Below are 15,140 nucleotides of genomic sequence, written 5' to 3' on the forward strand. Positions count from 1 at the left end.
CTTAGTTTGGATTTTTTTCTCCTTTTCAAATTTCTTGAGAATAGGCACTTGAGTTATTGATTTGAGGCCTTTCTTTATTTCCAGTGTAAACATTTTAGTACTATACATTTTACTCGCAGTACAGTTTTAGCTGCACTATACATATTTCAATATGCATGCTTTCATTTCCACTCAATTCTATGTATTTATTTCCTTTGAGACCCCCTGTTTGACCTATGGTTATTTGGAAATATGCTATTTAACACGTGTTTGGAGATTTTCCTGTGGTCTTACTGCTGTTGATTTCCAATCTGACTCCATTATGGCCAGAAAACACACATGATCTGATTTTAGTTCTTTTGAATTTGTCAAGACTTGGTGGCCCTTGGCAAAGTGTTCAATGAGTACTTTTAAAACATGTCTATTTTGCTGTGGCATCTGCTTTTCAGCCATAAATATTGTGTACTCTCCATCAGAGAAAATAAGAAGTAAGGTCATCCTTTTAGAATTTTCTAATTGGAACTATTTTATAGGCAGGGAGCCTATTTAACCTATTTAGAAGGATGCAGCATCCTTGTCAATGTGAAGTTGAAGGTGGGACAAAGTTGGCTTAGGGAGCACAGCCTTTAGGAGAAGCCTCTGTGTGTGTGGTCCCTGGCAATGGCCTTGGCCCTGGCTCCCAGGCAGCTGCATTTAGCTCCACCTGCAGCAGGCCTTCTTTCCTAAAGCTCCAAGGGAACTTGAACTTGTTGGAGGAGGGGGGACAGTAAAGAGAAACAGTATAAATCTATGCCCAGACATTGCCAGCTGGTTCCAGCAGAGCTGGAGGACAGCATTTTTGGGCAGAAATCCAGGAAGCAGATACACTGAGAATATAAAAGGAGCAAAAAGCTTTCTTTGCTACTCCATCGATCGAAAAAGAACAAGACAGTTCAAAAACCTGTCAGAATATTTTTCTGGGGTCTCATGGTTGCAGGGTGATGAGGCGGTCCTGACAGCCATTCTATTTTACCATCTTCCAAGCAAGGAAGCTGCGTTTGTCAGAGTGCCTGAGCTCATCCTAAAGTCTTTTGCAGGTGAATGTGGTTTCCAAGGCTGTTACCATTTTTTAAAAGTCACAAGTTGTGTTAGAAGGCTTTGTCAGCATACCGGTTGGGAACTAGGTATTGAATTCACCTAAAAATCTGTCCCTGTGCAGGAAAGGCTGGTGGGAACCAGAACAAGGATTGCAGGGAGAGGCATGTCTGCAAGGATCCTGCCAACCCTCCTCTCCTGCAGGACAAGCCGCACCCTAGACTTCATGTGTTCATATTTAAGTTTGAAAAAAAAATTGCATTTTTTACCACTAAAAGGATCTCAGTGCAGTCCTCCCCATCAGGTTCATGAGAGCTGGATGGCACAGCACCGTCAATAGGAGAAGAGCAGGTGCTCACCTGATGTGCACACACCAGCAGTGTCCTTTCTCACCTCCAAGCTTCTTCTTTTCGTCTTCTGTCTCCAATTCTGCCTTCGAACCACCCTTTCTTCCCACCCTCTCTTTAGGACTTCTTCATTTGCATCTCTCCTGAATTGGGCTGAGAGGGGTCGGCATGGGAGCACTGTCAGAGGACAGCGGGCTCAGAAGGGTGGCAGGACTCAGAGCAGATCTGAGCAAACCAGGTGCATTTGCTGTAAACCGTGGACAGAGGGATATCTGGGAGGTGCCACTTAGCACTGGGCCTGCTGGACTGTGTAGCCCATCTTCCCACCTTAAAAGCCACCTCCTAAACATCTTCATTGCCATCTGCCTATACCCCAGGCCCCAAATAGCCACTGACACTGTCAAGAGACCAAGTTAAATTGGGAGTGCCCAGCATCAGCAAGAATGTCACCCCTGGGCTATAGTGTCCTCTTCTACCTTCTGACCACCAGGCAGGTTGGGCTGAGCCCACCAGGGGGGCTGCAGGAGCTGCAAAGGGCTGTAAACTGAGGTGCACTGCCCAGAGAGCTGCTGTCTAGCCTGCAGCCTCCCCATTCCCTGCCCTGCTGTCCTGGATAGCAAGCAGATCTACCCACCCACGTGCTGGACTGTGCTTCATGGCTGTGTCCTTGAGTGGGTTGTTTCACTGTGCAGGGCCTGGGCTTGGGTTGGTAACTCATGTTGTGGCTTCTCAAGTCTATTCTCCACTGGCAGAAATCTAATCTTTGGACAATATCCTCTGGTGATAGGATGGTCCTTCCAATAATTAATAATGATAGCAGTTAATGTTCACCAAGGAGTTCCTCAGTGTCAAGGCAGAATTGGACTTTATTAAATTTTATTCTCACATTACATTGTAGTATTATTTTTATTTTCCCATTTCACAAATGAGCAAACCAAGGCTTTGAGAGTTGAATTGCAGAGATAGTGCACAGTGCAGCCAGGTCTCAAACCCAGCTTTACCTCCAGGTTAACCTTGTCTCTGCTGTTCCACACTCCCTTAGCAGAAAGGCTAGAGTGCAAAGAAATTCCTAGAAAGGAACCATTTTTTGCTGGCACTTTCTCTTGCACCTGTCTGCCCCTCTGGAATCCCTCAGGAGAGGGGTCTTGGAGTCCGGAATTCTGGATCAGTCTGGCATGCATTGCCTGTGGGCCAGGTGTGGGCTAGTCCTGGTGTGGGCTAAGACATCCCTGTTCTAGCTTCTGAAAGGACCCATAGCCCCACATAAGCCAGACACATGGCTGCAAATGTCTGTCCATCAAGGGACACTCCATGAGAGTGATCTGTTTAGAATATAGCCCACCTGATTATTCTACCTTAGATTAGATCAAGGAGAAAGACCGAGCATGAGTTATGTATAAATCTCCTGCTGCCCATTGCTTCAGTTCTCTATGTGGCTGAGGTAGAGTGGGCAAAATAATTCATGCAGTGATACCTAGGACAACTTTAAACCTGTTTCCCTTGAACCTTGTGTACTTTTCCTGATGTTTCCTACAGATTTCTGCTGGCCATTACTCACTTCTTCCTACTCATAGTTGGAATCTTCCAGCCAAATATGATTAAAAGAGAACTGGGCTCTCATGTTGACAGGTGCCTCTATTTTTAATTGGTAGGACCAGGAGCTGTGGGACATCTGAGCTTCACGGAGATTCTAGACACATCTCTCAAGGTCAGCTGGCAGGAGCCCCTGGAGAAAAACGGCATCATTACAGGTACTTGTTCCTGAGTCCCACAAGAGGAAACAACAAGCGTGCCCTACACAAAGAGGTGGTGACGGTCCCCGACAGAGAAGTGGAGAGTGGGCGCCCATCACGGCCCTCTCGGAATAATAGAAATGTCTGTCTAGCCATGTGGCAGTCACAGCCCCTGGGCCAGGGCCACTCAAAGGTGTGAGTCATTTTACTGTGTGGGCAGTTTGGGGATTTGTTCTCCTTATAGTCAAAAGCCTTAAAAGTCTCTTTGATTAAATAGGAATTGGTCATTTTATGAGATATTTGCTTAGTATTGTGGTAAGGCAAAGGTTGATATTCTGGCCAGAGGGTAGGGGACCTTTCCGTCATTCGGCAAGTGTTCTTTGAAAGCCTGCTGTCTGCAGCAGGTTCCCAACATGCAGCCAGTTAGGCAGTGACCATGATGCTTGCCTGCCAGGTCCTGGCTCTCACCCCACTGCCATGAGTGGCAAGGCCAGAAGAAAGCTGGGGTCACCTGAATCCAAATCCCCCCTTCCAGGCCCTCCCCACTGCGAGAAACCTAAGAACGAGGAGATCGCCTTACCTGTTAGCCTGAGAGGGCTTCTGAGTTGTGCCCAAGAGGCCTGGGCGCACATGGCTGCCTCTCAGTGAGACTCCCCTCCTGTGGTGTGAGGTGCCTCTAGGAAGCAGCTCACCTTTTGTAGGACCTTCAGTGATTATTTTATAGAAGAGGTTTCTGAAAATTGTTCAGGTTAAAGCTCAATTTAAATCTCAGTTTGAAAAGAAAGAAATCTTGGTTTGATTAAACCAGCAGAGGCTTTAGCCTCGGATGAAGTTGGGAGGCCTCTCTTCCACTGTGGGCACTGCAGCTGACCTCCCAGGCCCTGTGTCAACTGTGGACCATGTCACCCCCCAGGGCTATTGAGGACTAACTGAGGCAAGATGTACTGAGGGGGTGGCCCACCAGCTGGCCCTGAGCCGCTTAGCCACCAGTGAGCAGCCCTTTTCTCTTCCAAAATATTTTTTTGGAATTTTAAGCAAGCCACTTCATATTCTTATTGCTTGGCCACACACACACTGAGTACATATGTCAGTACTCACTAGGGACTTTGCCAATAGCATGGCATATCCCATCAAAGGCTTCTCCTAGGTATTTTGCAGTCAGGCCCTTAGGGTCCAGGTGGTCCCAGCTCTGAGTGAGTCATTTGTCAGCACACATGTCAGTCTGGAGCCTGAGCTGTTCACAACATGACAGTGGTTGCATTCTCAGACCCAGGGAACATTAGCTCCCCGTGGTTCCTGGAGCAAATACCTGCTGTCCACTGTGTCTGAAAACCTGCACAAGGAACCTGCAGCCTACAGATGAGCACAGGTGGCCTGTCACTGCCACCGGGCTGTGATCCTTTCCTCCTGCCACCAGCATCCTGGACGACAACAGTGACCACCCGGGGCACCCTGTTGCCCAGGCACCTCAAAGCTGCAGGAGGCACAGCCTCTACCACTACAGAGGCACAGCCTGCACCCATCCACTTGATAGGAACATTGAGCTAGGGCAGTGACTCCCATGGTCACGTGACCTACAGTGGCCCAGCCAGCACCAGGACTGGCATCCATTCTCTCCTCTGCATCATCAAATGTGGACCCAGAGGTGAACTGTGCCCCTGCCCCATGGGGGAACCCTCTCTCCCCTGTCCACAGCCTCCTGCATGTCTCTCAAAGCCCTCGGCCAAGGATGTTCCTGGCAGGCCTGCTCAGTAGGGCCAGATGACATCAGGGCCTGTGTGCTGACAGCTTAACAGCCATTTAAAATGATGCACATCAAGAGCAGAGTACCCTCTTCCTCCCTCGCTGGCCACAGGTGCTCGCAGTGGGCTGTGTGCCCCTACTGGTGCTGTCCTGCTTCTTGAGCCGTGGGCTCATCTAACTGGGCTTCCTGGATTTTCCTGCTACTTTTTGACTTCCTCCTTCACAGTGTTGTTTCATGCCATATCACAGCAACAGCCAGAAACTCTGCTATGAGAGGATAGGGTGTACAGAGGAGGGCCACACTCTCCTTGGGATGCTGAACTCCATCTGGCATGTGGTAGGAACAGGTGTCAGACACCCTGTGTGTCACCGCAGCAAAGGTCACTGCCCTGGGAGTTCACTGCAAAGAGTTCAGCACCCCAGTGGCCAGTCCAGGAACTGTCCCCACCCTAACTCCAGTCTCCTTCCAGCAGCAGAACCGGTGTCTGCCTGCCACTGCCCTTAGGAATGTGCTCCGTGAGCAACTGTGTCCACCGAACCCTTCACAGGGTGGCTGTGCTGATCACTCACAGGCCCTGAAGTTACTGCCACCTCAGACATTTTAATGAAGTGAACATATCCTCTGGCCTGCCTTCAAGAAGCCGATGTTTTAAAACCCACTCGGGGTGCCTCAGTCCAGGACTGGGAAGTAGCACTGTCCCAACTGGACTTCAAACCCCTGTCTGTTGGGATGAGGTCTTCTCGGGCACAGGACTGCAGGCACTGAGTGTACAGACTAAGAAAGCCCTCCTGTCTCCTGGCGTGGAAGGAAGTCAACATGGTGGGGATAGGCGGGACACAATGGAGAGCAGGAGCCCACTGGTTAGCATTGCTTTATGCCACAAAAGGATGGAAAATCACTCCGGGGAGTGGGGCGGGGTGTGCATGGCTTGGCAGGGCTGCGCGCAGGTCCAGACAGCTTCAGTCTGGCCTTGTATGGGCACCTCTCAGGGTAACCCTGGCACTGAACAAAGCCATGCTTGCCACCAGTTGAGAAGCAGGCTACCAAGGGAGAGAGACTGGCAATTCCTCTCTGCCCAGTTGGCATTTCAAGGCAGTCTGCCGTGTTCCAGAACTCTGGATGAGACTCCTGGGTAGACATCTTGTCTCAGAAGGGTGTCCCTGTCACAGACATGGGCGTAGCCTGCCCTGTCCCTCTGATCTCAGTGCAGTCTCCATTCTCACTTTAAAGCCTGAGGGGGAATAGCAGGTGGAGTAGGTTGAGTTCCCCAAGTTGCATAGCCAAGTGTGGGTGCCAATACTTCCAATTTATGATCAGCTGTTCTTGCCAGCTAATAGGGCTTAATGAACTCATTTTCGTATTTTATTTAAACAAATACCTGTAGTTACAAGCAAACGCCTATGGTTTATTGTGGAACTTGACCTTCGGAAGGCTTGGGCTCTTCCAAGTAGGAGTCTGCCAGCCTGCCTCTCACCACTGCCTGGGCTGCTGCCACAGACTCTGTCCCTCTTCTCAAGGGGCCATGTTGTTCCCACCTCGCTGCACGTGGCCTGTGTTTCTGTTTCTGCCCACACTATAAAGCACACCCCATCCTCAGAAACTGCAATGGGTGCCCATGCTCTGTCTGAGCAATACTATAGAGGAGAAGGTTCCCAAGGGTGAGGTGGATGGCTGTGTCACTGGAAAATCGCCCCCTCACCTCTCTGTGACACCTACCCTCAGTGTGGCTCTCAGTGGCACCCCACATAGACTCTCCCATGGAATATTCCAGCAGCACCATGGAGGTCTCTGTGTACTGGAGGTATTTTATCAAGTATAGCAAAAGAAAAGCTGTATTTTCAGGCCACCGAGGCCCCCAGAGCCCACGCGCCTCCCCAAGACCTGGCCCTCAGGGCAGCTGATGCTGAAGGCCTCTGCAGGGAGGAGCATGGGCCCCTCGCTGATGGCTTGGTCCTGTGCCCTTGCACGCTGTATGGTTGGGGCCCATTGGAAATCCTGCTTTATCAGCCCAGCCACATCAGGCCCCCCTGTGCCTCAGTTTTAATTTGGGGCCAGAATGAAAGGGAAACGCTGAGCAGGGGCAGCCAAGCACCCACCCGAGTAAATTGCCCATCGGACTCTTATTGTAAATTTCAGTGTCTTCCACTCCTCCCTCTGTACACTCTGATTTATGAGGGCCAGGATGCAGACAGACAGTTTGTGATTGGATGCACTGCTCTCTTGTAGAGAATTTACTTCAGATCAACAGAAAATTATTTCTGAAGCTCCTCTGGTCGTTAGTCTCAGTTAGGCAGCCTTTTGGAGCAGGTGGACGCAAGCTGGAGGCTCCGGCCCGGCTCCTGGCGCCCCTCCCCTCTCCTTTCATACAGGGGCACTAGAGCCAGATGAAACAGTCTCTGGCCAGAGCGACTGGGTCCACCCAGCACATCCCCAAAGCTGCACACGAGTGGGAGGGCATCTTCAGCTGCCACGTGCTCACTGCCCTGTCTGTCTGTGGGCTTGCTGTGTCCTGTGCTGCTGTGTCCTGTGCTGCTCTTCATTGTGAGGTCCGGGCTGGCCTTTCTCCCTGATGATGTTTTTCTAGGGCCTTGCTAAGCAGAGCAGGCTCCTTAGTTGTTCATTTGGTTTTTGTTCATATCCATAACAATTTGAACATACCATATTATCAATTTTGATTCTAATAAATCCCAACAATGCTGTTCTTACTAAAGAGGCTGGGATGGCTGTGTCTCAGCTCCACGTTGACCTGATGAGCTCAAGGTCAGGTCATGTGTCTGACCTATGGAGACACATTCTTCAGACACTATGGAGAAGTTGGCATGGGTGGCAGAACATTGTCATGCTGAGGAGAAGCCTGGACCTAGAAGTGCCTCTTGGTTTCTAGCAAGTTCCTGAAGCTCCCTGTACCATTTCCCCTTTGTAAAATGAGGATGGCAGCTTTCCAGTGTCAAAGGTGTGCTATGTGGGTTACATGAGGAGTACTTAGGATGTTCCCAGGGACCTTGTGCACACTCTGTTTGATATTGTTAGTATTCATTATCCTGAAGGTTTTTGTTTTATTAATTGTATAATTATTTCCAAAATTTCAAATTAGCCAAAAAGAAAGAACTAATGAGGAGCCTAGTGATCTTAGTGCTGGTCTGTACAGATGAGCTGGCTGGGCAGCAGGTTAGGAGGGAGAGCCTGAGACCCAACCCTGGGGAGTTGGGAGGAGGCAGTGGCCAGGAGTCAGCAAGCCAGCACTGTGCAGAGGAAAAGGGGACTGGTTCCAAGAGGTAGTGGGAACCTGCACAGAGGAAGGTGGCCCAGGGGTCTACATGGCTGGAGCAAAGACCCACCCAGCCACTGGCCAGTGTAATTCCAGGTATTCTGGTGGTCCTGTGGCACTGTGGCCAGCACCCCTCTGGAACCTTTGTTCTTTTGCTGTTCCTGGATGAACCACCCAGCTTGAAAGTGCCTGGGCCTGCACACTGAGCTTGCCAGATTGCATGAGAACTACAGGGACAGTGAGCAGGGAGCTGGTTTTGACATTAGTCTTTTTTTCTTTTTTTGTTTTCTAAAATATTAAAGTCCCAAGATGCTTTCCTCTAAATTCTTGTTCACCTACAAATGCAACTTTCCAGCTTTATTTATTACTTTCATCAGAAAGAGAAGGAAGTCAGGATGCATCCTGGTGCTTTAGCATCCCCGAGCTTATTGACTGAGGAGAAGGGGGAGCAAGTGCTTTCAGCAATTTTCCTGTATCTTGGACCCAAGAGCTCTTTCCATCACGGTCTCCCTCTTTATTTAAAAGACACATTAAGCGTTCTCAACCCCTCTGAGGAAGGTGACTCAGGCACTAGTCAGATCTCTTTTTCTCCAAGCCTCAAGTTGTGAGAGTTGGATAAATTGTGATCATGAGGCCCCGCAGGACCGAAGAGAGTATAGGGGGAAATTAAATTTTGCTAAGAAAACAGAATATCCAAAAAGGGAAGAAGGAAAGCTAGAAGCAAAACTCACACTCTCAGGTAAAAAGGAACTTTTCCAGGGACAGCACTTTGCAAACTGGAGGAGTGGTCTGTCAATCATCTAAAAAAGGAAAAGGTAGAAGGGATTCCAGAAACCAGATGCAACCCAAGAGCAAGCCATTGGTTTAGAGCACAATATCACAAAAATAGTAGCTTCTTAAAATGGAAATATTGGCAGAATGCACCACACATAACTAGACAAGAGGAGCTATGCGGAGCAAGCAGCTGATGATAACCATCCACCACTCTTTGTCTACACACCAGGTTCCTGAGGCTCACTGTGTTGGGGAAACACTGCCACTGCAGTGAAAGAAGGGGTATGGCGAACTTCCGTGGGGCACAGAGGCAGGAGCCCTGCTTCATTTCCATTTGGGCAGGGCCATGAATCCCACCGTGACCTTGGCAGATCTAGCTGAACTTCCTCCTTGCCTCAGCTGTCCCAGATCTGCCAAGATAATGGCATGGCATCCGTCTCAGTCCTCAGGCTGGTGGGGGGTCACAACTCAACTCCTGTTTGTCCTTTCAGGCTATCAGATTTCCTGGGAGGTGTATGGAAAGAACGACTCTCGGCTCACGCACACCCTCAATAGCACAACACACGAATATAAAATCAAAGGACTGTCCTCCCTCACCACCTACACCATTGATGTGGCAGCCTTGACTGCAGCAGGGGTGGGCCTGGCCACCTCATCCACCATCTCTTCTGGAGTGCCCCCAGGTCGGTAAGATCCCTGAGCACCCTTCCTGCTCTCATCTTTCCTGTACAGATTCCTGACCCTCAAGGTCAATGGCATTTCCTTGCAGAACCCACTGAATGCCTTGAACAGGGTGGAGTGTCAGCCTCCTGCTGGACCACTCTGGGCAGGAGGTTAAGCAGGCATCGGCTGCCTTCAGCCTCGCTCTCCAGCTTATCTGATGGGGCTTGTCCTTGTCTCTCCTGCGAGTGGGAATGTGTTAAGGGGGAAGGAGAGGTTGCCATTTAGAGTAGGAAGCATAGAGCTTTACTCACTTTACAAGAAGTACAAACTGAGGGTTTCAACAAGAAAAAGGAGCAGGAGACAGTGGGAAGAATGGGCCAGGGACAGGGGGCAGAAGGCAGGGGGCAGAGGGCAGGGGCCGGAGCTAGGGGTGTGCTTGGCAAGCTGCCCTCGTCCAGCTGGCGCTCCAGTGCCGCCAGACTCAGACCTGTCCTTTTGAAATTCAGGCTATCTTCCTAAATGTTCCACACACTCATTCCAGCTTTAGAAAATTGCTACCCATTTCTTTTTTTCTCCAATTGTAAAGTTTACATTTAAAATAAAGGTGTTTTTGCAGAGAATCAGAAATACATGTGAATGTGAGAAAATGTCACGGGGAGGTCAGAGCAATTCTTTAATTAAAGCTATAAGTCTCTTGCCATTTAAAAGATGTCAGCTTGCCGTATTTGAGAGAAACATGACTGCCTCATGTGTAAAGTCTGAAAGACCCACGGGAAGCCACACCTGTCCCCATACTTGCCTCACTTTCAGTTCAGGTTTCATGACCCAACTATTCTCCTGGGAGGGTGGCATTCGTGATTGGAAGATAATACATGACACATAAAACAAAGACGGTGAAAGTCCTCCAGTGAACCACCGTTTGCTGTCCCATACCTCACCCATGGTGCCACTCTGGTGCCACTTAGTCATAAGGTTCTCTGTGGTTCTTTGCCACAAGACACTCTGCCCTCCCTGGCCCTTGCTGGAGGAGCACTCCCTTGGACTGAGCCACCCCCAGCAGGGAACACAGGGGCACGTCTTTCTGCCCATCCAGTCGTGGCCCTCACACTGCCTCTGTGCAAAATCCATAGGCCCATCCTGCAGCAGAGTTGCCCCCAGGGTCTGATCTGCAATGACTCTGAGGTCATCAGTACTCAGGCGAAGCTGCTGCAGCCGAATGCCACTCAAGAACCGCTGCTCTGAGGCAGTTCAGCCTTGTTTTAAGTCTTTGACCTACAGAAAGATTCTTTTTCATCTCTTCATTTATCTTACACAAGTAGTCAGTTCCCATAACACATATTTAAAGTGTCTTAAGCCAGTTCCCAAAGCACATATTTGAAATATCACTAGTACTCTCAGAACACTGGTGATGATGTGGCACTGTTTAATTTGTTATAAGGGCTGCACACACCGACAGAGGGCAGCATGGGAAGTACACCCGTGCATGAGTTACCAGGGTTTTATTGGGATGGCTTGGACACTGTCTATCCAGGGCAGGAGACTGGGCTCACTGACCTCCAGATGCCCTCTGCATCCAGCATTACTGTGTCCATGCCACACCTGGACCTGCAGTGGGGCGATCTGGGGGCAAATAGATCAGGCCTGTTAGTCAAGGGTGAAGGGAGTGGGGGCTGCTGTTCTGTGTTTGCAGGACAGGTCACCTACAGCTGGAGAGCCATCCTGCGGCATACCACAGGAATCAGCTGTGGGCAGCATGCTGTGAGGACAGACCCTTCTGGGGAGCTGTGTTCTGTTTGCCCTTCTTGAGGTTCATATCCATTAGTGACTGAGAGCTGAGGAATATAACGAAAAGAGTCTCTTGTCCTCCAGTTTAAACATTTTCTGCTTCAAATTCATTAAACTAGATGCAGAAGGACCCTTGAGATCCTAGAGACCCCGCGTGTGCCAATATTGAACTGATGACCAAGTGGTTTTATTGTCCCTGGCAAGTGCCTTTAAATGCCCCAGCAATGCATGTTAGGAAGTCACTCCTTAGGAACACTGCAGGTAGAAAGCTGGCTTGAATTGAAATCTTCTTTTTTTCATTTTATCCCATTATCTTTCTCTAGGGTATTGTGCATCACCTAACAAATAATACGAAATTATTATATAAATCATCAGATCTCTCATCTGAACACACAGTATTGCACTCGTGAGCTGGAAAGGTTCTTTGGGGAGCATCCCACCCAAGGGTGTCTAGTCTGCGAGACAGCATGAGCCATGGGGAGGCTCAGATGATGGCAGCCTCCTTCTGCGCACACCCACCTTCCACCTTGTCTCGTTGCCAAAGCAACGGAATACAGGCAGAGTGGAAAGAGTTCTGCACTGTCACCTGCATTTGGTTGTCTTGGAAACCAGACCCAAGAAGCCTAAGCCTAAGACCTGAACACCTGCCATGTCATTCTACCTAGAAGCCATCCTTGTCCCTGGCCTCCCTGACCCTCCTTCCCAGGGCATCATGGGAATGATGAAAGAAAGCTGGACACAACACTTAGTGGTTTTAGCAGATGGGAGGAATTACATTCATTCACCCTTTGCTCATTCAACAAGTACTTATTAATTAACTACCATGTCTGTTCAGAAAGAAATGAGACATGTGCCTCCTAGGGCCACTTCAGGTAGCCTGGAGCCTGGTAGATGACAGGCTCAATTCTATCCTGGAGGAAGTTCTGCTACTTTTTATTTTCACTGTTTTGAAAAACAACTCTTTCTTGTTATAGAAACTGGCACAAAACTGACATGATACCTGCCTAAGTCTTGACAGAATTTAACCCCACCTCCCTCTCTCATTCATCTCTAGACCTTCCTGGGGCACCATCCAACCTGGTCATTTCCAATATCAGCCCTCGCTCAGCTACTCTGCAGTTCCGGCCAGGCTACGATGGGAAGACATCCATCTCCAGATGGATTGTGGAGGGGCAGGTATGTGTCTCATAAAACCAGAAGCTGAAGTTTCCAGAAAGTATCATAGGGATCTGTCCTTGAGGGACGGTTGAATGATGCTTGCAGGACAACCCAATAGCAGCAGCAAGGACATAGGGACAATTGATGTGATTGTGCTTAGAGGAGGAGAAGGGGAGGATAGAACCAACTCAGATGCTGGGGACAGGATGTGCCAAGACCAGGGAAGACAGGGTCCTACTTACTGGGTGATCAAAAGAGTGAGAATAAGAGTTCAAATTCAAGTTGTTTCAAAATAGGTACCCCAAATTTGAAAACCCAGTTGACTGATTTGTTTTTAAATTTCTGCATCACAATCAGCTACCAAATATACTGATGGGATTGACTGTTTAGCACAACTTGTCTGTCAAAGAATATGCATTCATTCAACAGTATTTCTGGAGCATGTTCAATCTCCAAGCACTGTTTTAGGCATGGAGGATTTAGCAATAAGCAAAAACTGATGAGGTTTCTGCTGTAACAGGGAAATGTTCTCTCTTGGGTGGAAGGACCTCTGGTTCTCAGGAAGGAACTCCCAGGTTGGGTTTGGAGGGCAGCAGGAGGCAGCACACAGAGGTGCGAAGTGAATGGTGAGAGTGGGCACAGATCACACGGGATCCTAGAGTGAGCCGTGGGAAAGACTCGGGTTCTGATGCCAAGGCCCACAGCGGTACTGCAGGGCTAGGGTGTCTGTGAGAGGGATATACTTGGACAGGACCCACCAACAGGGGTGAATACCGCAGTCTGCCACTTCTGTGTTCTAATAAAAGCAGGAGAAAAAAGATAAAGAGCCAGATTATGAGAGCAGTAAAGTTTCCAAGCGGTGATTGTCTGCAGTGAAACCCTAGTGGCTTTAATGCCTGCACTGGCACTGGGTGATGGTAAGGCTGTCACTCCTGGAAACTGGCCATAAATCAGGATGGAGTCCATCCACATCTTAACAAGTTTCATCAAGCAGACGTTTCTGAAAACCTACCTAGGATCCTCAAAGTGTGAACCATGTACATGGGATCAATCCATAAATGATGCTGGAACATTTATTTACTTAGAAATGTAACAATATGTCCCTGCATCACATCTAATCAAGAAAATCAATCCCCAGTGGATGAAAACCAAAATAATGGAAGTTAACTTTGGAAATCTTAGAAGAAAATGTAGAAGAACCTTGATATCTTTTCCTTTAATTACCAATTATCCCTGTTATTTTTAATGTTAAGAGTTTTCTTTCCCTCTTTTATTTATTTATTTATTTATTTTTGCCTGCTATCTCTTTCCCTGAGTTTTATTATGGAAGTATAGGGCTATAGGGTTTTATATATTCAGTATGTTGCAGCCGCCTGCTGTCATTATTCTTTTTTGAGCCCCAAATTCATCCATCTTTAGCCTGGGCAGTCTTTCTTGTCCTGGGCCCCCTTACTGGAAGCCACCTATTTTTGGTGATTACTTTGCTTTCTGAGGCCGCTCAGGCCCAGCTTGTACCTTCCTGCCCCAAGCTCAGGTGGAGCCATCCCTCCATCTGATAGGCCTTGGTTTCATTTAGTGTAGAGGAGTCTTAAAGGACCATAACCTGGCACCAGAGGGATGGGTGATTATTGCTATCAGTTGGTCATTGGTTCTAGACCTTTCCAGTGTACAGAAAGAGGAAATGATATTTTTAAAAATATGATGAATACATGGGCTGGGGTGTAGCTCAGTGGCAGAGAGCTTGCCTAGCATGTGAGGGGCACTGCGTTCGAGTCTCAGAACCACATGAAAAAAGTAAACAAATAAAATGAAGGAGTTGTGTCCATCTACAACTACAAAATTTTTTTAATGATGAATACATGCCGCAGTCTGGCTGGGCACAATCAGGAGCCACTTGTCAAAAGAAACTAACTTTATTTTTAGAACCACACACGCCAAACAAAACAGCCTCTCAGGAAAAATCCTCAGAGCCTCAACTGCTACCACCGGCTTTCCACAAGCCTCTCTCTCCCACACAAGCCTCTCTCCACCTCCCACAATCCTCCTGCTCTTGAGGCCGATTGGCTGGGTCACGTGGGCGGAGCCAAAAAAAGTCCCCCAATGAGCAGCTCCGTGGTCTGAAAGGGCAGGGAAACAGTCCAATGAGCATCACCGCAGAGGAGCCAATCAGCTAGATGTTGCTGGGGCCGCTGTGAGCCAATCATCAGCCGGCAGCTGGAAGTTTGCTGGCAGCTGGAAGTTTGCTGGGGCCCCTTTGGCTGTGGCTCTCAACAAATACATATCAATATTCTCATTCCAGTTTTTAAGATTATTATTCCTGAATTTATATATTAAATATCATTTTTCTTATGCTAAAATTGTGTTTTTTAGAAACCCATACATAAATATTTATTCTATGTGACTATTATATTAAGAGTTTCAAAATGGTGATTTCAGTAGTGTAACTATCAAATGCAATTTGAGTGTTTGTCTCTAAGATACATTTTACCATGCATATACAGTCAAAACATTGAGTTCTAAAGTCATGCTGTGTAACTCTTTCTTTTTTTTGACTGTGTAACCACCAGCTTAATAGAGAATAAGTGAATTTGTTTCATGTATTTCATTTTTGTGCT

General features: G+C 48.2%; 1 protein-coding gene across 4 annotated transcripts in view; it reads left to right on the forward strand.

The window, feature by feature from the left end:
• Sdk1 (sidekick cell adhesion molecule 1) overlaps window positions 1-15,140 on the forward strand; it is a 521,957-nt gene that overhangs the window by 364,439 nt on the left and 142,378 nt on the right. For all 4 annotated transcript variants that reach the window (XM_048785279.1, XM_048785280.1, XM_048785281.1 and 1 more), the window contains 3 exons: window positions 3,053-3,151; window positions 9,411-9,602; window positions 12,422-12,543. In XM_048785279.1, coding sequence (XP_048641236.1) covers window positions 3,053-3,151; window positions 9,411-9,602; window positions 12,422-12,543 — 413 coding nt within the window. The remainder of the gene's footprint in view (window positions 1-3,052; window positions 3,152-9,410; window positions 9,603-12,421; window positions 12,544-15,140) is intronic.

Source organism: Marmota marmota, unplaced genomic scaffold, assembly GCF_001458135.2.
Source record: "Marmota marmota marmota unplaced genomic scaffold, marMar, whole genome shotgun sequence".
Taxonomy (NCBI): Eukaryota; Metazoa; Chordata; class Mammalia; order Rodentia; family Sciuridae; genus Marmota; species Marmota marmota.